The following is a 21,525-nucleotide window of genomic DNA, read 5'->3' on the forward strand; positions in this document are numbered from 1 at the left end:
CTATCAAAATACAAAGACAGTATCAACCTCTGACTTTTATGTTTCCTCTGGTCACACTAAGTAAGAGTCTTTTTTTTTTAGCTCCTTCCCCCTCCTATTTTGCCTAGGGTAAGATGGAGAGGGGACAAGAGTGGTTAGGTAGGAGAAATGTGTGCTTTGTGGTGAATTTTATCTTGTCTATAAAATAATAGAATCATATAATAGAACAATAAGATTATGTAGAAATTATGGATGGAGGTATGTTGTTAATTGAAAATTCTTCTGTAGTTGTTATAAGATATAAACCTGAAAAATCACTGTTAATAATTATATATATATATATATATATATATATATTTCCAGTTAGTTTTTAGGGACATTGCATAGGCAAAATATTGTTTATAAACAATAAATTACTTTCTAATTTCACATACTCTAGAATAATGGTCAAAAAAAGTCTTTAAATCAATACATTTTATATGTATTTGCTATTAAAATATATATTAATATCATTCTAGTGACTTTATGTCCTTCTAAAAGTTTAAATGTTTTATTCTTTATCATTCATTTAGTTACTTCACCTCGAAAGAACCCCAATCTTTCCATAATAAACCTCTCTAAACTAATATCGACATCGCACAAGTTTTTGGAATGCTTTCTTGAAGTCTTCATTAAAGATTGTATAAATCAGTGGGTTTATAAGGGAATTGAGATATCCAAGCCATGTCAAAAAATTTGACATTTCTTCAGAAATTTTACACTTTTCACAGATATTAACAACCAATTCTTTTACAAAGAAAGGAAGCCAACATATTACAAATGCACCCAAGATTAATCCCAGGGTAGTGGCTGCTTTTCGTTCTCTTGTGCCTGAGATCTTTTGCCTTCTCCAGGATCTCTCATGCTTGAATTCAGACCTGGGGCTTTTCACAGTGCTATGAATTTTATCAAAGTCCGTTGATGGATCAGATAAAGACTTTTCTAGCATGTACGGTGTGGAGACCAGTCTAATGCTTTTCTCACCACTCCCCAAAAGGTGACCATTCAGCCCCTCCTTGGCAATCCTACTTGCTTGTCTCTTGTGGTATAACGTCTTTGCTGCTTTATATATTTTGTAGTAGAGGATCAAAATCAATGTTAATGGGATGTAGAAAGCTCCAAATGTTGAGTAAATAGTGGAAACAATGTTGTCGTGTTTGATGATGCACTCATCCTCTCGGCTAGTCCCTTGGTGCCTCCAGAATAGAGGAGGCATAGAGATTAAAATAGATATAATCCAAACTATGGTAATCATAATGCCAGCATGCTTGGGAGTCCTTTTCCTGGCATACTCAACAGCATCTGTGATTGCCCGGTACCGATCCAAAGCTATAGCAGAGAGATGCAAGATGGAGCAAGTGCAGCACGTGATGTCAACGCTCAGCCAAATGTCACAGACCACTTGCCCCATAATCCAGCTCTCTCTCACAATATACACAATGCTGAAAGGCATCACCAGGACAGCCACAAGAAAATCTGTGACTGCAAGGGAGCAAATTAAGTAGTTGGCCGGGTGGTGTAGCTTTCGGGTCACAATAATGGCAGCGATCACAAGTGAGTTAATGGTCGTTGTCATCAGTGCCAGCCCAGAGAGAATGAAGGACACCAGAATTTTGGATGGCATTCTGTCGAACAGTTCTTCCGAGGTCAAGTTTTGATCAGATGAGTTTAAGAAATCCATTTTTTGTTTGATTTAAAAGATTACTATAGCTGAAAGAATGGACACCTGTAACAAAGGAGAGGAAAAACAGTTCAGAGAAGGCTTCAAAGATTTTTCTCTTCCTTTCAGAATAATTTTTTTTAAAGTATACATGTATCTTTTTCCAGAATAGTCTATGGATTAAAAACGTGGAGTTCAGATAGCAGATTTTCTTTTTCTTTACATTTAAGAAATACAATAAGAACAGTAAAAAACAATAGCTTTAAAAACATGTTCTTAAAATAGGGTTCAAATAAAACAATTTTTATGCATAAAATAACCTATCACTAAAATCTCTACTATTATGAAAGTGTTTAAAACCTATATTAATATTAGCTATGTTTTTCTCTTTGTCTACAGCAGAAAAAGTTTAAAAGCACATGTCATTAGTATGTATTTGTGCATTATATAATGTAATATAAGAAAATATCATTTTAAAGGCAGTATTCAAAATCATAAACAATTTTGTACTTAAAGTTACACTGAGAACATTTTCATTGGGCTTGTGGAGACTAAAGGAACTTTCAATGTATTTTATATCAGGATATAAAGGTTATAAAAAGAAAAATAAACAAAATTAAAATATTTTTAGTGTATTTCTAGCATTCCATGATCATTTTATGAAATTAGGAAAATATCAGAGTGTTTAGTAGTCTTTGTGGATATAAGTAGTTAGTTTGGTTTAAAAAGACGAAATAAAACTAGTTGGAACCAAATAACCATACAACACTGCCCATAATTATAATGACGTGTATGACTGAAATAAACCACTGAACGAGGTGAACCTTGCCAGTAAGAAAAACTCATAACGTCACACACCCTGAAATGGAAATTATTCTTTACAAGACGCCATCGTAATGACCATGTAACCTTACTTTTGAAAGGGAACCCTCCAAACATGGCTTATAATTTTTACTTCAGTCCATGTTATTACTTAATTGCAAGTCAAATACGAGCAATTAGGGTGTAATTAAATAAGATTAATCGTTTTTATAAATAGTTTTTATTTTCCAAAATCAGCACTTTTCTCTTTCTTTAATAATTCTTTAGTAGCTACCTGCATCTTTGGAAAAGACAGAGAAAAGATGGAAACCTGAAACTTCATTCTTAGCTATAGTTATAACTATTATTGTACCTCTATATTCCTTGAATTATTTTTACTTTAAAGTGGTTATGTTTTACTAATTGGAACTGATAGAACAAAATTTAAAATACTTGATATTTTTATATCAAATGCTTCTTATGAAGTGGGTGTGTATACATATAAGATTATGTATATATATATATATATTACAAAAACTTGGAGTGCAGCATATTTAATATCCTAGTGTTTGAGTTACCAGTACTAAATTTAATTTTTATTTTCTCATATTCATTGAAGGCAGGTGCTGATGGCTTTCTCCTAAGCAAATTGAGTGACAGAAGAAATCTGAATACATGAGACCCATAATACAAATAGTCCCATATGTAATTGAAAAGGAGTTGTATATCTAAGTTATTTATATCAACACTTACCCATTTGTAAAGGGCAACTAAGACAACTTCAGATAAAGAATGGAGGCTACAATCTCCTTAGAAATTCTAAACGAGTGGTTTTGGAACTCTGTTTGCCTCAGAGTCACCAGGAGGGCTTGTTAAAACACAGATTATTGGGTCCCAGTCTCTGGAGTTTGAGATTCAGTAAATCTGGGGCAGGGCCTTCAAAACTGCATTTCTAACAAGATCCCACATGATGCTGATGCTGTGTGTCCAAGGAGTCAGGTTTCTGGCAGGTAATCAATACAGTTCTTCCTCAACTCTTTGTCTAATCCTTTCACCGCTATAGCCTTTATGAGTTCCTCTCATAAATGTCAGAGAGCAGCTCTGACATTTCTGCTGTACAACTTTGTCAGCATCTCTCTTTCTCACATTCTTATTTCCTGGAGTTTTTCAAATAAATGATCTTCCTCTAGCTTTTCTTCTGATGCCTCCCTGATTATTTTTTTTAAACTTTTTATTATGAGAATTTTCAAACACAAAGTAGAATAATGCAGTACACATCCATGTGCCCATTACAGAACTTCATCAATTGTCATCATTTTGCTAATCTTGCAGAAACAAGTGTTAATTATAATCAGAGATAAAACAGGATTCAAACTTTGTGGAAAAGAGTAAAATATACTTTTTTACCAGCAGTCAAATGGTGAAAGTGGGCAGAATCATTGCATGGTGCAACATGGAGGGTTAAGGTCCTTAACAGAAGGATGCATCCTGCATGAAAGGGGGTGGGACATATTTTATAGGCCCCTCTTCATACTGTAGGAAGAATCAGGATCACAGCCTATCATTTTTATTAGATTATGAAGTTAAAGAGAGCAGCAAAATCATTTTGGTGTAGCAGCAAATCAATGGATTATGTTGCTTATAGACAATCTCTTCTAAAATATTCCTCTGAAACTGAGAAGCTGAAGAAGGCTGATGAATCACCTATTTTAAACTGTAATTTTTGCTTTTCATGTATGTTTAAACCTAACACCTCTCTTTTAATAAGCCTCTACTGAAATATTCATTTGTGGAATCATTCGAGCAAGTTTTTAATGTAAATATTCAATAGTTTCTATAAAGAACTCTGTTTCTTTTTCCTGCTACAGTCCCTTCTTATCAAAATTGCTAATATGCTGTGTTACTTAGGCCTGCCAGTACTGGGTAAGTTAAAAGGAAAAGGGTAGGGAGAATTCTGTCTTTGCTGCCATCTGGCTTTTCTTCCCCTTCAAAACAAGGTCTCTTTTAATCTATCTAAAATTTTCTTTAGGTTTTTTCCACTTAAGCCGAATATCTTTGAGCCTTTTTTTTTTTAACATCTTTATTGGAGTATAATTGCTTTACAATGTTGTGCTAGTTTCTGCTGTGGACCTAGAGTCTGTCATACAGAGTGAAGTAAGTCAGAAAGAGAAAAACAAATACCGTATGCTAACACATATATATGGAATCTAAAAAAAAAAAAAGGTTCTGATGAACCTAGGGGCAGGACAGGAATAAAAATGCAGACGTAGAGAATGGACTTGAGGACATGGGGAGGGGGAAGGGTAAGCTGAGATGAAGTGAGAGAGTGGCAGGGACATATATACACTACCAAATGTAAAATAGATAGCTAGTGGGAAGCAGCTGCATAGCGCAGGGAGATCAGCTTGGTGCTTTGTGACCACCTAGAAGGGTGGGAGGGAGACGCAAGAGGGAGGGTGTATGGGGATATATGTATACATATAGGTGATTCACTTTGTTATACAGCAGAAACTAACACTACATTGTAAAGCAATTATACTCCCTGATTATTATTAATCCTGACTTTGTGCAGCTCTTGGACTCCCTGCTCTAGACATGTTAACTCCCCTTCTAGAAGAAGACTTATTTGATTAACTGATTTCTGTAAGTATCACACTGTAGCATTTAAATTAGGCTCAATAAAATGGTACTTAATCCTAAGGGAATAAGCCAAAATGTGTCATATAAATTCTACTGCATTTTACAAGAAATTTTTCCATTATTAACTTTAGAAAGTTAATTAATCTTCTGAAAATTGTTTTTGTAGAAAACAAAGAAAATAGGAATACAAATGCAGCCAATCACAGTTGGGTTCCTTTTTTTTTTTTTGTCTTATTTTCCTTGCCACTTAATCAGAATTTCAATAAACCATCTACCTTCATTAATTCAGACATGGCCTCTAATCAGATTCTTACTCCTTTACATCTTAAGTGCCCACAATGAGTCCTCATGGTGCTAGGGACCACTTCTGGGTTACTAGACATAGACTATGTCACACACATTTCTCCTCAAACTATATTCTGTATTTTGAATGTATTCACTGGGAAATAGGATTATTCTGTAATTAGAGCCTGTAGTCCCATCATTTATGTGTAGCCTTCTTGATAATAACAAAGAGAGAAAAACTTCCCCAGGCTTTACTAAGCATGAATATTTGCCAATGTATTGATTTAGCCACATGGTGCATTTTACTTCTCCGCTTACACTTAGTTTTTTAAATCTAATGTTGATTTATATTCAGATGTCTGATCTTGATGTCCAACTGTATTGTTCTCATTCAGGTTAAACTATAAGCTCATTGGGGCATAGCTTAATTTACTTTATATTGTAAATAACCTGGGGGGGGGGTCATACCCAAATAGCTTTAATAATAATACTGTAGAGAGGCAAGAAAGCAAAATTTAATTCTATCAAGACCTCGTAAGAACCCATAACTTGGCTGCTCCAATTAGAATGAAAATAATATTTATCTTTTCTGAATGTTTAATTCTGCAGGAACTATGCTAAGTGCTTCGCATATGTTAACCCATTTAATCCTCACTGCTAACCTATGAGGTAGGTACAGTTATTATCTCCCATTTCATGGGTAAGAAAACTGAGGTATAGAGATTTAATGAAGTCCTTTGCAATGAAACATAACAAATGGTTGGTGGAACAAACCCATTCCTTTAATCACCATTTTACTGTCTATGAGGTATTTATTACTTTACTTAATAACTCTAGTCATGAGATCTATAAAGTACTTTTTATTTAAAATAAAGATTGTTATAGAGTAATAAGTATATTCAAATGGAGGCAAATATCCAATAGATTGAACTGCTTACTTCTTTTTTTAAATGGAAAAATAATATTTATTAAACCCTTCCAAAGCTGTTAAAGAATAAAATATATACCAGATGTGAAAGTCCTTTTAAAAAACAATACAGAAAGAATACATAACGTTTGCTTCAGTTACGATTACATCTCATACAGTAATAAGCTCTTTGTTTTGTGTGGTTTCACATTCTTGTGAAGTAGGCAGGGTAGGCATTTGTGTCCCCATTTAGCAGATGTAGAAACTGAGGCTCAGGAAGCCTAAGATCCACAATTGATAGGTGATAGAGGAGACCTTGCCTTCCGAGTCCTCGTGGCCTGATTCTCCCTCCCAACTGCTTATTTCTTGCTGGGAATGTTTAAGTTAGGGACCAGGTCTAAATGTATAAATTGTGTAAATGTGCAAAATGTATAGGGATGTGTTCACAGTGTTTTCAAATCTTTTTTACTGCCTTTCCAACTTTGAGTCTTCCCTTCTTTTCTTATTCTATTTCTTTATCCCATTTATTCCTTTAAGAACTATTCATTGAGTGCTATTTATGGGCTAATTAACTTGCTAGGTCTAAAAGATACCAAAAAAACAAACAAGCAAACAAACTTACCCCCATTCAAGACAAAACAGCAAAACAACACATTGTTCTTGTCTTTAAGAAACTGCCATGGTAGTGAAACAGCTAAATACTTAATTATAATACAATGCAATAAGGGCATTATAGATGTTTGTATAAAGTGTCCTAGGAATACTGGTGAGAGAGAACTAATCGTAGCATAGTGAAACAGTGAAAACCTCTCCAGGCTGAAGTTGAAGTATGAGCAAATTAAGAGGCATATAAATGCAGGATGCGTTCAGACATGTGAATCAGTTCAGTGTGGACAGTGCAAAGGCATATTAGCACCAAGTAAGGGATGAAAGTTAACTGAGGAAGACAATAAAGGGACTGGCATGATATGATAAAGAAACTGGATTTTATTTTACATGCAATCAGAATATTTCAAAATGTTTAAGAAGGTAAGTGAAAGGATAAGATCTACGTTTTGGCATAGTAAGGTGCACAAGTAGGGTGATATGGCTTGAAGAGAGTGGTGCCACTTCTCTAGGGAGAAGGCATAAGAAAGATTACACAGCACTCTTAAGAATGTAGCTGAAATTAGAACTTTGTAAGGTCATTGGAATAAAATTGGCCTAGGTTGTTGTTTTCCTCCATCAGGGATCCAAAATTATGGATTATATATCCCAGAGAAAAAGATAATTAAATTGACTCAGGATTGGATCAGGAATGGGATGCAAAGCAGGGTCAAAGGCCAAGAGAAGATAGTGGTGATGCTGGATCAATGCTAGTTTCAGAAAAGACCAGACCAGACCAGGGAAGGCAATTACACAGCACTCTTAAGAATGTAGCTGAAATTAGAACTTTATAATTCTGTGTCTGTGAAGACACAGACCAGGGTCCTAATGAGTTTAAGGAGCAGGTGTAATGCAGGCTCAGGTAATGTGTGAGGATGGAAAAAGGAGAGACTGCAGTTACTTTCAAAGCCTGGGATTGCAGAGTTTCAAACTTAAGAAGTGATACCAGGGCTAGGGTATGGAAATGTTAAGAACTGCTCTAACTCCTTCAGACCAGTGAAGACTTGCTTACAGAGAGCCCTGTGGGTCCTTACAAAAACTTCACAGCACTTCTAAAGTCAACAAAAAATTGCTCACATGTTCCTTGTATGTGTATAAATTTCCTCTTCTATATTTCTTTATCATGGCCTGCTGGGATTTGATCTCTAAGTCTCTTGAACTCTGGTTCTTGATATTCTCTGCTCAGATTTGTCAACTCAACTTTCTTTCTGATATTGAACACTCACTCCTTCCCACCACTTCTTGCTTCAACTCTGCCCATATTCAATTTAGGTGATGGGCCTGTGATTCCCAGATGTCTGGCCTAGTCTCACTCTCAGCCTGTAGATTAAGATTACCTTTTCTTTAGTTTGTCTGCAGGATCCAATAACTCCTGTTTCTCTCATACTCAAAATACATTCACCTTCTTTCCTGGCTACCCCAAACTCATCCAGTCATGGCACCAGTCTTGAAGTCCATAATCTCATGTTTTGCATGAGGTCAAGAAGCAGATGAGGCTCCTTTAGGCTGCAGTGCCTCTTGATTCAGAGACCTGTGAACTAAAAAGACAAGTTATCTATTCACCAATCCCCAATATGTAATAGTAAGTCAGGGACAGGATAATGACAATAGACATTCCCCTTCAAAAATATGAGGAAACGCATAGTGGCCACTGATTTGAAATCCAATGAGACAAGTCAGAGTGCTCTACTCTGAGGGTTAGAAATGCACCTTCATTAATGAAGCAGAAATCTAGTAACATAGTGTGAATGCTTAATTGCTGTCAGTTGAAATTGGGTAGTTGATTTGTCATCTTTAATGATATTATAGAATGTTCAGCACTGGAACACAAGGCAGATGTTATATAGCCATGATTTGGAGCTCTGCTCAAGTGCAATCTGGTCTTCCAGTCTGCTGGTTAACCAAGGCTATCAACTAAAATATGAAAAAAAAACCTTAACTTTTAAACTTGGGTAAGACAGGCAGTGACTGAGACATATTTAACCTAAATGTTCACTGGCTTTATATAAATATAAACTACAAAGTAGTCATGATTTTAAATAAAATAGATATATATTTTTATTTTATTTTTTTGTTGGATTTACTTAATGCTGTAGAATATATCTTGTTTGTCACTCTTCTACACAGTAAATTATCCTAGACTGCCAAGGTACAAATTGAAGCACAAAGTAAGGTTAAGACAGTAATATCTTGAGATTCAGCCCCAAGATAATTATAAGAAATCTGTCTATATCTGAATGACAAGAAAGGAGAACTACTCATGTACTTTGGCGTAACATGCTTTTCCATCTGAGAATATTGAAATGCTACTACCAAATAATTTTTCTCTTCTTCAAGATTTTTAAGCTAGGTTTTTATAACTTAAAAAAACAAGTTCTCATTCAGTGGCTTCAATTACTTCTACTTTTTTAAACTATGGTGACTACTATCTTAGTAGCTATTATTATCTCTAGATTAAAAATATTTTAATACATGTACTTGGAACTAATAATAAAGTAATGTGTTTTAGAGAAAATTATTAAAAAATTCTAAAGAGTGGGTTAGATATTTCAGAAATGACATGGTTAAATGACATGATTTATATATTACCTATTGGGATTCAACATAGACAAATCTGAACTGTCATCTGAATGGAATAACAAAATATCAGAGAACACAATGGTTGAACCTCCTGATTTGTCTCCTAAGTTCTGAGCATCAATCAATAAATATTTATTATTTTAATAAAACAGAATTAATTTAATCTATGTGTGTTAACGTGCTCTGTGAATATAGAAAGTCACAGAAAATTGTAACCTTTTTTGACAAAATAACAGGATATCTACTCAAAAAATAAATAAGTAAAATAAATATTCATTAAGCAGCACAGTGTGTGTTGGGTGTGAGACATAGGCATAAAAGATACAATTCATGCCATCCAGGAGTATATTACTTATCAGTAGTTGGGGGAAAGAGACATACACCTATTTAGCAAATATTTATTTAGTTTCAGCATTGTAGTTGGCACTCTGGATATAAAAATGAGTATGTCATGAAACATTTTTTCAAAGATCTCACTACCAGGTTATATGAATCACTATATTATGATAAGATGGTACGGGCATTATAGTAGTCACTAAAAAAATATTTACAAACCTTTTCTTTTTTATAATAGTAGTGATATTAACAGCCATATTTGTTGGATATTCAATATTTTAAAATACTGAAATGTTTCTCTACCAGTCAGTAAATAAAATATTAAAAACTATAATAAGCAGTAAATCTAATAATATACATTCTAAAATAATCTCATTAATCCAAGTCAATCAAGAAAACTATTGAAAAATTGCCCTCTTATTTTACTGAGAATTGATACTAGAGATATTGAATATGGAAAAATCTCAGGCAGAGTTTTGAATATCATTCCTATCAGTTCAGCAGTAGTTGAGGGAGGTTCTGCATGATGAACAACATTGTTACTGTTAAGAAATCTTCTTGAGACTATGAGTTCTGCAAAGATGTCCATTGGTGCCATTGAGGTGGGTAATAGGCCTGTGTGTTGTTTCTGCATGGCAGCTGGTTTCCTTAGTTGGCTGCTGAGGAGGTGGAGGTGGCAGCAGAGGCAGGAGCAATTGCTGCCCTGCTGCTCTAGAGCTGTCCAGCATGCTGAGGTAGCATAGGGTGGCACTGTTGTCATTGAGACCTGTCTCTGGGTCCAGGTCATGTGCGATTCTGACATCTAGGATCCCATTTGGTTCCCCTACCCACACTGCATCTTTGTAATTAGTCCCTTTGTAAATAAATTCTCTTTGAATTATCCTAATTTGAATGTGCTATCTAGTTCCTGTTGGGAACCTGACTGATAATAAAAGTCATAATTCCCTGGCAATGACTGTAACTAACAATGATCAGTTTGGTAGTGGGCCTGTCTCCAAAGACAAGTGAATCCAACAACAAAGGAGTTTCCAGAAAGGGGATTTTTGTTTTTTCAATTTTATTTTTCAGCTAGCCACATGTGAGTATTTAAGCTTGGATCTCTTGAAATGCCTTTGCCACCACATAAAGCCCGAGAATGAAGCCAGTACTTATAACCTGAAATGTACTATGTGATACATGCATTTAGTATGTGTATTAAAAAGGAAGCCATGATTATTCATATGAGGTTGCAGCATTTCTGCCTGGGACTTAGGGGCAGAAAAACCCTTACACTGGAGTTTAAACTAAGACTTGAAGATTAAATTTATTGGGTCAACAGATGGTTGGGGGGAGTAGGCGGCAGAGAAGGTGTTTTCAGAGAAGAAATATCAGGAAGAGTATGGTAGGGAAATAATCTGAATGGGTGTTATAGTTGAGGCTGAAAAATCAGAAAGGAAGTAAGAGCTTTATATATACCACAATCCAGGAGGTCATAGAGAGCCACTGGAGAATAGGAAGCAGGATAGGCAAAGATTAGAGGTCATGATAAGAGATCATTAAGTAGTTTAGGTGAGAGACAATGAGTCATCAGCTAAGGAATGAAACAGGAGGATGGGGAGAGATAAATCCCTTTTTAATATATGACAAGATTTGACAGTTTATTTGGTTTGGGAGGAGGTGAAGCTTGAAGAAGAAGGATCCTAGAGTGACTGCTATGTTCTGTGATGGGCAACCAGTTGGATGATGATGGAACACAGGGAAAGGAAGTTTGAGAGGCATGGAAAAGGATAGGATCATGGTGAAAGTAATGGATAGTTTCAAACACATTGAGGCTAACATATGGGACAGCCTATATGGAGTTGTCTAGAAGGCAGACCTGGACTGGAAATTTAATTTATAATTCACACATTTGTTGAAACCCTGTGCGTCTATAAAATCACCAGGGATTGGTGAAGACAACACATCAAGGAATGAATGGAAGATGAAGAAAGGGAGAAAGTCCGTGTGAAGTAAAGAAAACATAAAATTTAGAAATTTTATGAAAGGCAAAAAATATATGAAAACTCCAAGTTGAGAAATTTGATTTCTTTTTTTTTCAACACAAAGATACTTTGGGGGCTTCCCTGGTGGCGCAGTGGTTAAGAGTCCGCCTGCCGATGCAGGAGACACGGGTTCGTGCCCCAGTCCGGGAAGATCCCACATGCCGCGGAGCGGCTGGGCCCATGAGCCATGGCCGCTGAGCTGGCGCGTCCGGAGCCTGTGCTCCGCAACGGGAGAGGCCACGACAGTGAGAGGCCCGCGTACCGCAAAAAAAAAAAAAAAAAAAAGATACTTTGGTATATTTATGTAACAAGGAAGCTAAAGTTCTCAGGCAAAGTAAAAAGTTTAACTGGCATTTATTTGTTTATTATGGGTTTCCTCATTAGAATATAAGCTATGTAAGAGGAGAGAGGCTTTAATCTCTGGGCCTGGAACAAAATTTGGCTCAAAAGTCACTCAAAAAATATTTGATGAATGAAGAATGAATGAATGAATGAATGAATGAAAAATACTCTGTTAATTGAGAGTGAAGGAAAGCATGCATGCACTCTTACATGCTGCTGACATAAATTGGTCCAACCCCATGGAGACAATATGGAAATAGTCTTTGATACAATCATTCTATTTCTAAGAATTTATCCTGTAAATATTTTCCACGTGTGAGAAATAAATATGAACATCAATACAGATAAATTATTGTATGTATATCCTTCAATGAACAAAGAAGCTCTTTAATATTCCGATATGAAAATATTTCCAAAACATATTTTAAAGTTACAAACCAGAGTGTAGAAAAGTATGGATAGTATATTACTATTCCTGTAACATAAAGAATATTTATAAATACACATGCTTATTTGTATATAGAATATCTCCAGAAGGATACACAGGCAACTGGTAACTGTCCGGATGAAAATAGAGGTATTTTCTCCCTTAAATACTGCTGAAGATTGAAATTGAAACTAAGATTGTTGATAGCCCCAAACAGTCATCATCCACAAATTCCTTTATGATCAGTGACACTCCCACAGCTTAGAAGAAAACAACAGAGAGAAGCTACCCTTCAGCCTGTTACTTTTTTTGTTTTAAAGTACTTAGGTGAATTAACAGGCTATTGGCACTGTGTGGTGACACCCGTCAGAACACATGTGCCATCTTTCTTATTCAAATACTTGTATAATCTGTGCACTGTCAAAGATGTCTTTGCTCAAGTATTTTTGAAAGAAATACAGAAACTGATGGTGAAAACTGTGGTTGTCTCCAGGGAATAGAAATGTGTGTCTAGTGGAACAGGGTTTGGAAAGAGATTCTAAAATTTTACACTCATTATACATTTGTATAATTGTATAATGTTTTTTTAAAAGGAATAAACTAAAAAACTAACAACGCAAACAAAGTTACTGAGCACGGTAGTTTGCGTCAAACACTTTCATAAGTACTTTGTATGGTGTTATCTGAGACCAGGAGGAAGAAAATAAACGAAAGGAATAAGTCTGTAGCTAGTGAACATGTGATCTTGTACGTATTGGGGAAGCGGGCGGAAATGGCAGAAACCTGGAGGCTTTCACATGTCATAGACTCTGTTGTTTCTTTGAATAGCTGAGGGGGAGGAGGCAGGGATCATGAAAAGTATGATGAGCATTTGGCATAGTTGCTATAGAGAGTAGGAAAGGAGGTGAGCAAAGGCAAATAAAAGAATTCTGTGAATTCTTTAAAGCTGTATAGGCATCAGTCTTTACTACTGTGCTGTTTTGCTTCAAGAATGCTCAGTAGCCCTGGTATAAGAGTGGACAATGAACATTGTTAGCTTATATATCTTGCTGTGGGAGAACAAAGTAGCAAGGAAGTTGAGGATAATAGGAGAAAAGTAGCTAAAATCAAATGGTAAGTGAAGACACCAGTTAGGAAATTAGATTCTCCCTTAGCCCATGATTTTCTGTTGCTCAGCACCCAGTCTCAGAAGGTAGGTTCCCAGAGTAAAATTCTTTCAGAAAGCCTCCAGCTAGCTCTTCCCTGAGTGGCCCTCACTCACTCGGGGAAACATCTGCAAACATCTAGCACATTCTCTAGCTTTTCCTCTAGCTCAGTGATTCTTTAGTGCCATTCCCGGTCCAGCAGCATAAGCATTAGCTGGGAACTTTTTGAAATGCAAATTCTTCTTCCTTCCCTGACACTGAATCGGAAACTTTGGGAGTGGAGCCCAGCAACCTGTGCATCCGTGCATTAACAAACTCTTGGGAGGATCCTGAGGCTAACAGACCTCCCGAGGGTTCCGATGCAGGCTCAGGTTAGCACCAGCTGCTTTAGCCTGAACCAGCCTTACCTGAGAGAACCACTTGGTTAATTGACTCTATCACTTCCTTCAAGTCTTTGCTCAAAATTCCTATCACTCTACTTAATATTTCAACCCGCCTTTACCTCTCTTCCTCTTTATGGTACCCCTCCCTCATCTTCCTAATCTGCTTTAATTTTTCTATTTTCCTTAGCACTTATGATCTTCTATATTATATACTTATTTATTATGAATGTTTTTGTCTATCTCTACCCACTAGGATGTAATTGATTTGAATGTGGGGATCTTTGTTTTGTTCATTGATATATTCCAAGTTCCCAGAACAGTGCCTGATGTCTAGTAGGAGCTCAATAAATATTTGTCAAATGAATTTTTGTCCATTGTCTCAAGAAAGAGCCATTCCCAAAGCAGCCACCTTTGCTGGGTTTGTGGAGAAGTAGTTTCTGAATAGTCTCCACCCTTAGGCTGTTCCAGGTGTGGGTCTCCCACCAGTCCCTGCCGTCCAGACTCCAGGAGTCATAAATCATGCTGTCTGAGCAGTCTCACTGAAGCTCCGTTCTCTCAGTTTGAGGTGAGGGGGAAGCACAAAGCACCCTCACCTCCAGACACAAGTCATCATAGGAAAGGGGGTAACTCACAGAAATCTGTAACTTTCTCCAAAGATCACTCTCACCCTCTTTTCCGATTCCTATCCTCTTCAATTTCAACTGTCATAATATTGAGCTGGTGAAGGCCTAAGAGATACAAAACTTGGTTTTCCCCTGCTCCTTTCTCAGTCCTGAAAAGGGCATGGTTCCATATAGCATCTCGTATTGGAATATGGGGTAGCTGGTACTTATTTTCTTAGGGTGTCAGCCAGAATCAGAATGTTCAGTTTTTATTACATGCTACATGGTCTTCTTGCTTGGCTTTTGCAGTTCATTCTTTATACTGAGGCAAAGTGAGCCTTTAAAACCGTAACTAGATGATTTTATTCTGCTCTTTAAAATTCTTCAATGACTTTTCTTTTTTTGTGTGGGATTTATTTATTTTTTAACATCTTTATTGGAGTATCATTGCTTTACAATGGTGGGTTAGTTTCTGCTTTATAACGAAGTGAATCAGCTATACATATACATATATCCCCATATCTCCTCCCCATTGTGTCTCCCTCCCACCCTCCCTAGGTGATCACAACTAGGGTGGATCCCACCTCTCTAGGTGGTCACAAAGCACCGAGCTGATCTCCCTGTGCTATGCTTCAATGACTTTTCATTGTACTTAGAATAAAGTCTAGATCCTTAACCCTGCCCTTCAAGACCCTTCATGAATTGGTCCTTGTCCACCTTTTCAGTCTTCTATGGTATCACTCTCCTATGTACTCACTATTCTTGTAGCCACACAGGCCTTCTTAGTTTTGCTACTCCATAAATTCAAACTCCCTTCTAAATTAGGGCCTTTGGACTTGCTGTTTCCCCTGTTTGCAAGATTTTCCCCTAGAAAACTTGCTCTTGTCCTCATTAAAGTTTCAGACCCTATCATATTATTTTTCTTCATAATATTTATCGCTATTGGAAATTCTTATGTTTCTTACTTGTGTGTGCTCTGCCTCCCCCACTAGAATTTAAGATGCATGAAAGCAAGGCTCTAGACTTGTTGGCTCAATGCTGTAACTTCAGTGCCAGGAACAATATCTAATATGTAAGCTTTCAATAAATACTTTTTTTTTTTTTTTTTGCGGTGTGTGGGCCTGTCACTGTTGTGGCCTCTCCCGTTGCGGAGCACACGCTCCAGACGCGCAGGCTCAGCGCCATGGCTCACAGGCCCAGCCGCTCCGCGGCATGTGGGATCTTTCCGGACCGGGGCACGAACCCGTGTCCCCTTCATCGGCAGGCCGACTCTCAACCACTGCGCCACCAGGGAAACTCTTCAATAAATATTTTTGACAAACATTTTATTGCGTGCTTCCTAGGTGCCAGGCTGTATATTAGTAGCACCATTTTGATAAAAAAATTTAGTCCCTGCCCTTAAGAAACTTTCAGAGTATGAAAAAGATAAGAAAAATAGCCAAATTTTCATGTTGTATGATATGTGTTATATAAGAGCAAAGTGTTAGGGCTTCTATGGAGGCAGAGAACGAATCCAGTGTCACAGAGAGAGTCTGGGTAACCAGAGAGTGTAAGGCAGAATTTTAGAAGGCAGAGGCTCTTTCCCGACTTCTAAAGTAAAGCCAAATGAAGGATGAAAAGAGCTAGGGGCAGAGGGAAGGAGGTGGTTGGGTAATAAAGACGGATGCTGAACTTGTGTCTCATTTCTGGTGTCTCTACACTGTCTGAAGAGCTTGATGTTGACATGGGAGCCCACTCAGACTTGTCTTCCAGACTCTGTCCACTTCTGTCACTGCTTATTTTGTATAGACACATATTTCAACACATCTAAACTATAATAGCCTTTCTAAAACAACATTTACTTGTATCATGTGATGGTATTCTACTGTGATAGAACACCTATAATAACACTCAAGAAACTAAATGTATCCAAAATTTCTATTTATTCTTAGATTCTTGTTTCCAGCACAGTTGATTATTAAAGTATTGATCTTTTTGCTCAAAACTGGTTTAAAAACCATAAACATCAGTACTATGAACAAAAGAGTTAAATACATGTCATTTAATCCATTTCTATTTAAATTTTATTACTAGTAGGATAGACTTAGCTTAATGTTTTTGTTGCCTATACTTTCTTTCTTTCCCATTTTTAAAACTGAAGTATAGTTAATTTACAATGTTGTGTTAGTTTCAAGAGTACAACAAAGTGGCTCCGCTATATACACAAACACACACTATATATATATTCTTTTTAAGTTTATTTTCCATTATAGATTATTGCAAGATATTGAGTATAGTTCCCTGTGCTACACAGTAGGTCCTTGTTGTTTATCTATTTTATATATAGTAGTTTGTATATGTTAATCCCAAACTACATTGCCTGTTAATAGCAGTTTTCAAGATCAGTGAATCAAGTAGATAATTCTGGAAGCAAACTCCATTTGTAGGTTCAGCAAGCAAAACAATTAGTGAAGAGTATATGAGTTATTGTATTTGAAAGATTTTCTAAGCCCTGTCAAAGCAGAGTCATCTTTTATCTTATGAGTTTTAAAAAGTACTAACATGATCTAATAATCAATAAGTATTTATTTTATTCTTAGATCACTAATGAAATTGTTTTTTTGCCATTTGGGTTGAGTCAGTTGAGTCATCAACTTAAAATTAAGGCATTTACCATTTTCTTTCAGATATCAATTGTCAAAAAATGATGAAATTACAGTGCAAAAGATGTCCATGTGACAGACCATTATTTTTCTATCAAAGCTAAAGTTTAATAGGCGGTAGAAATCAAACACCATATTTAGCAATCAATTTTCTCCTTTGGAAAGAAAAACCTCACAAAAACGGAAGAAAGATTGACTTAGGAGTTAATTATGCAACAGTTCTGATACCTCTCTTGGTGTGCTACGCAGTTTAGGAAAAGGAAAGACGTAATATGAGGTCCCTAAAGGACATTTTAGTGAAGAGCTTGAAAGGTCATCTGAGATACAGAGGAACTAAAGAAAAGAGTGAAATATTAAGCTGATGTGGCTTTAACCTGGGTAGGGAAAGACTTAGTCATTAACTCTTTGGCACTGACTTGAAGAACAACTCATGCGCACATGGATATTCCTTGCTTTGATCTCTCCTAGCTAAACTTTGTATTGCACAAGCCATCTGAAAGTAGTGCTTTGTGGGTATAGTCCTTGACATTTGTATTAATTCTGTGCATGTCATATCCTTAAAATGTCTTCTAAAATGTATTGCTCATATGGTATGTTGCCAGTTATTCTCCTAAAGATAGCATTATTATCTAGTATCCTTGGAATATGTCTATTAACTTTACTTTTAAGAAGGCAGTACGTGGGGCTTCCCTGGTGGCGCAGTGGTTGAGAGTCCGCCTGCCGATGCAGGGGACATGGGTTCGTGCCCTGGTCTGGGAAGATCCCACGTGCCGCGGAACGGTTGGGCCAGTGAGCCATGGCCGCTGAGACTGCGAGTCCGGAGCCTGTGCAAAAGGCAGTACATGATCAAAATGCTTTTTATCGTACAGAAGGTCCAGAATGGAATGGTTGCCTCTCCCAAATCTTGCCTTGGTTTTATATGGTCCAGTTCAATCTTATCAGTTCTATTCTCTTGTTTTATAATTTGACATTGCTTGCCTCCTTTAGATTGAAATTTATTTTTGTAATATATATGAACAATTAAGTGAATAGTTCAAAAAATAATAGGAAATGTCTATTAAACAGCTTTTGGAACATCTTTTTAAAGAGCATGTAATGTAGCATGTTATTTGCATAGAAACATGTGTCACTAATTCAGAGAGTTCCTGCAAATTCATTTTATTAATTGTATTAATCTCAGTTTATGAAGGACATGTCTAGTTATAAAAAAGAAAAAACAAATGCACTCAAGCCAGCTAAAGAAAGGGGATCACTAGAACAAATGACTTTATATCACACAAGGGCCACTCAGGGGACTGGAGAGGGATATAGAAAGGAGATCCTCTTACTTTCTTTCCAGATTCAAGTGGTCTCTCTCATCTGCATTTTTCTTTGCTGTTTTCTTTCTCTGCTTGCATGTCAACCAACATGAAATTCTGGCTCTAGTGCTGGATAACCTTTTCATTCAAGTCCTGCTTCATCTAGCAGTTAATTGACTAGTATCTCCCTGTCTTATTGATAAATTCTGAGGAGAGAGTTTGAATCAATTTTAGAGTAAGATGTTGTCTGGGTGATTATGTTGCCGGAGTTGGTACCAGATCCTTGCTCAAAATCCACAAAGCCCCACATTTAACAGGAGTTAACTTAAATCTTTAAGTCCCAAGGCGCAGAGATAAGAAGGGAAGCTATAGGAAGAGAAAAACAAAAAAACAGATATAACAAGATGGAACCACGATGGCGAGGAATATGACCTCCAACAGACCCTGGGTCTCATAATACACTGATTTTACTACATTAGTGTTTTAATGACACATCTACTGGCAGCCATGACTGGAAGTCAAGGACCAAAAGAGGATAAAAAGAGGATGGCACCCACTCCTTCAGAAAGCCCTGGTCCTTCTCCAGTAGACTAATGCCTATGCCTCTTCATCATTAGCCTCAGTCCTCCTTCCTATGTCTTTACTCTTTAAAATCAAATCCCTCTTGCCATGTGGGCCAGAAGATGATCTGTGAACTCAGTTCCTGCTTCTCCATTCTTTGGCCATTGAATAAAGCTTGAACTGCATTGATCTCAGCTTTGGTTTTGTTATTTGGCTACAAGAACCCTAAAGGAAAAAACCTTTTCCCACTGAGGCAGAGGGCCTTGGCCAGGCTAGGGCCTGAGCAGGGGTCCGTACAACTTAATTCGGTAACAATTACCCTGAACCATGTCAACTACGTCTAAATATTCAATAGTATTGAAGAATTATGTATTACTCTATGTTAATGATTTTTGTTGGAATGTTTACGGTCACGATAAAGAAATGACATCAGAGCTTGAGGAGTGACTTACTCTGACCTGATGTATACTCAGTTGAAGATGAGAGGATTCAGCATAAGGGTAAGGGGTATACTGCATTTTTATACTTTAATATTTGTGGATAATTTTATAGCATTTGAATGTGTACTTGCCATTAGAAGGGCGCTGAAGGAGACTGAATACCTAGGCATTCTTCCAAGGCAGGGGAAAAACCAGATGAGTATATGATGGCCATATTTTTGGCAACTTGTACAGATGTTGCCCCAATCTCTTTGAAATGTGGTTAAGTCTTCTTTTCTAGGTCACTTTGTATTTGTAGGACTATATCAAGGCAGTTCCAGAGGAAATTACTCTAATTAAATGGCTTTTTATAGTGCCTGGCTTTTTGCCTGCCCTTCCTCCCTCTGTCTTGCTTCTCTGAGAAGAGCTAATCTAAATTTTCAAGTAGGAGAAGTGGGTAAGTTAGTAGAAAACTGTGATAATTGTGTTCTACTATGCAATCAATTTTAGGGGAAAAGAACCTCAAGGAGCTTGTGTGCGTTTTGAGGAAAAAGAAATTGGTTTAAGTTCCTGAATCCTGCTGCAAAGAGGGAAAGGAAAGCCCAGAAAACTGGCCTGGACTGGAGAAAGGTTGTGTCGCTAAACAGAAGAAAGATGGATTTGATTCCTTAGAATCAATCTCTGGATGTTTAATGAGCTTCTACCAAGTATGAAGTCCGGTGCTCTGGTCTATAAAAACCAGTTACAGCCTTGCTTTCAAGGGGTTTACAACTCAGTTGAAATGACACAAGCGCACATATTGCTAGGTAGGTTTGTATAAGATAGACCATAAATTTATAGAAAATTCATATCTCTGGCCCTGAGGTGCAAGCATAGATGCTTTCTCCCGAATCCTTTCAACACCATGGAGTTTGAGGAGTCATAAACCAGAAGTTCTTCCAAAACTGAACTACAAAATCATGGATTTCCTATACAGGAACCAATGTTGTAGGTAACATTTTGAGGTTGACAGACATATCAAGAGAGGAGGTTACAGGGGTAGCACCTTGCAGGAGAAAGGTGAGAGTGTAGTAGTGTCACGGTAGAGTACAACACACAGCCAATGGCTCATTGTTTTCTTCTCTGTGGGCTTCACTTTAACGACAAATAAGATCTAGTGAGGGTAACTCTGGGTTTCTTAAGTTCGTCACGTTTAGGTAATTTGGCAGATCAGGACAACTCAGCGCCTCCTTTGTACATAATATTCTATTATAAGAAGCTTTCCTAGAGACAGTTGTAGCAGAAACTTTTTTCCATAATGTGATACTTTTTCATAAATAGTATAACTTTCTGATTATTGTCCAAATGCAACATTTATTGAGGAGCCACTGCATGTTAGTTCCATACACATGTTTCAAATGTTTGAAGCAAATTAAAATGTTCTTACTGTGGCTTCCCTGGTGGCGCAGTGGTTGAGAATCTGCCTGCTAATGCAGGGGACACGGGTTCAAGCCCTGGGAGGATCCCACATGCCGCGGAGCAACCAGGCCCGTGAGCCACAGCTACTGAGCCTGCGCGTCTGGAGCCTGTGCTCCGCAACGAGAGGCCGCGATAGTAAGAGGCTCGCGCACCGCGATGAAGAGTGGTCCCCGCTTGCCACAACTAGAGAAAACCCTCGCACAGAAACAAAGACCCAACACAGCAAAAATAAATAAATTAATTAATAAACTCCTACCCCCAACATCTTAAAAAAAATCATGATAATGATATCAACATTGTGTATGAGCAGGAAACATATTTAAAAAAAAAATGTTTGGGCTTCCCCTGTGGCGCA

At 37.1% G+C, this 21,525-nt stretch overlaps 1 protein-coding gene across 1 annotated transcript; it reads right to left on the reverse strand.

Annotated features, from left to right (window-relative positions):
• Positions 1-601: 601 nt before the first annotated feature.
• HTR1F (5-hydroxytryptamine receptor 1F) lies at positions 602-1,699 on the reverse strand. Its single transcript, XM_060149392.1, has one exon. It carries the CDS (start codon positions 1,697-1,699, stop codon positions 602-604), a length of 1,098 nt encoding a protein of 365 aa, XP_060005375.1.
• Between the last annotated feature and the right edge of the window lie 19,826 nt (positions 1,700-21,525).

Source organism: Lagenorhynchus albirostris, chromosome 5 (assembly GCF_949774975.1).
Source record: "Lagenorhynchus albirostris chromosome 5, mLagAlb1.1, whole genome shotgun sequence".
Classification (NCBI taxonomy): Eukaryota; Metazoa; Chordata; class Mammalia; order Artiodactyla; family Delphinidae; genus Lagenorhynchus; species Lagenorhynchus albirostris.

Excerpts from the sequence above, each read along its gene's own strand:
- HTR1F (XM_060149392.1), bottom strand. The coding sequence starts at position 1,699 with ATGGATTTCTTAAACTCATCTGATCAAAACTTGACCTCGGAAGAACTG.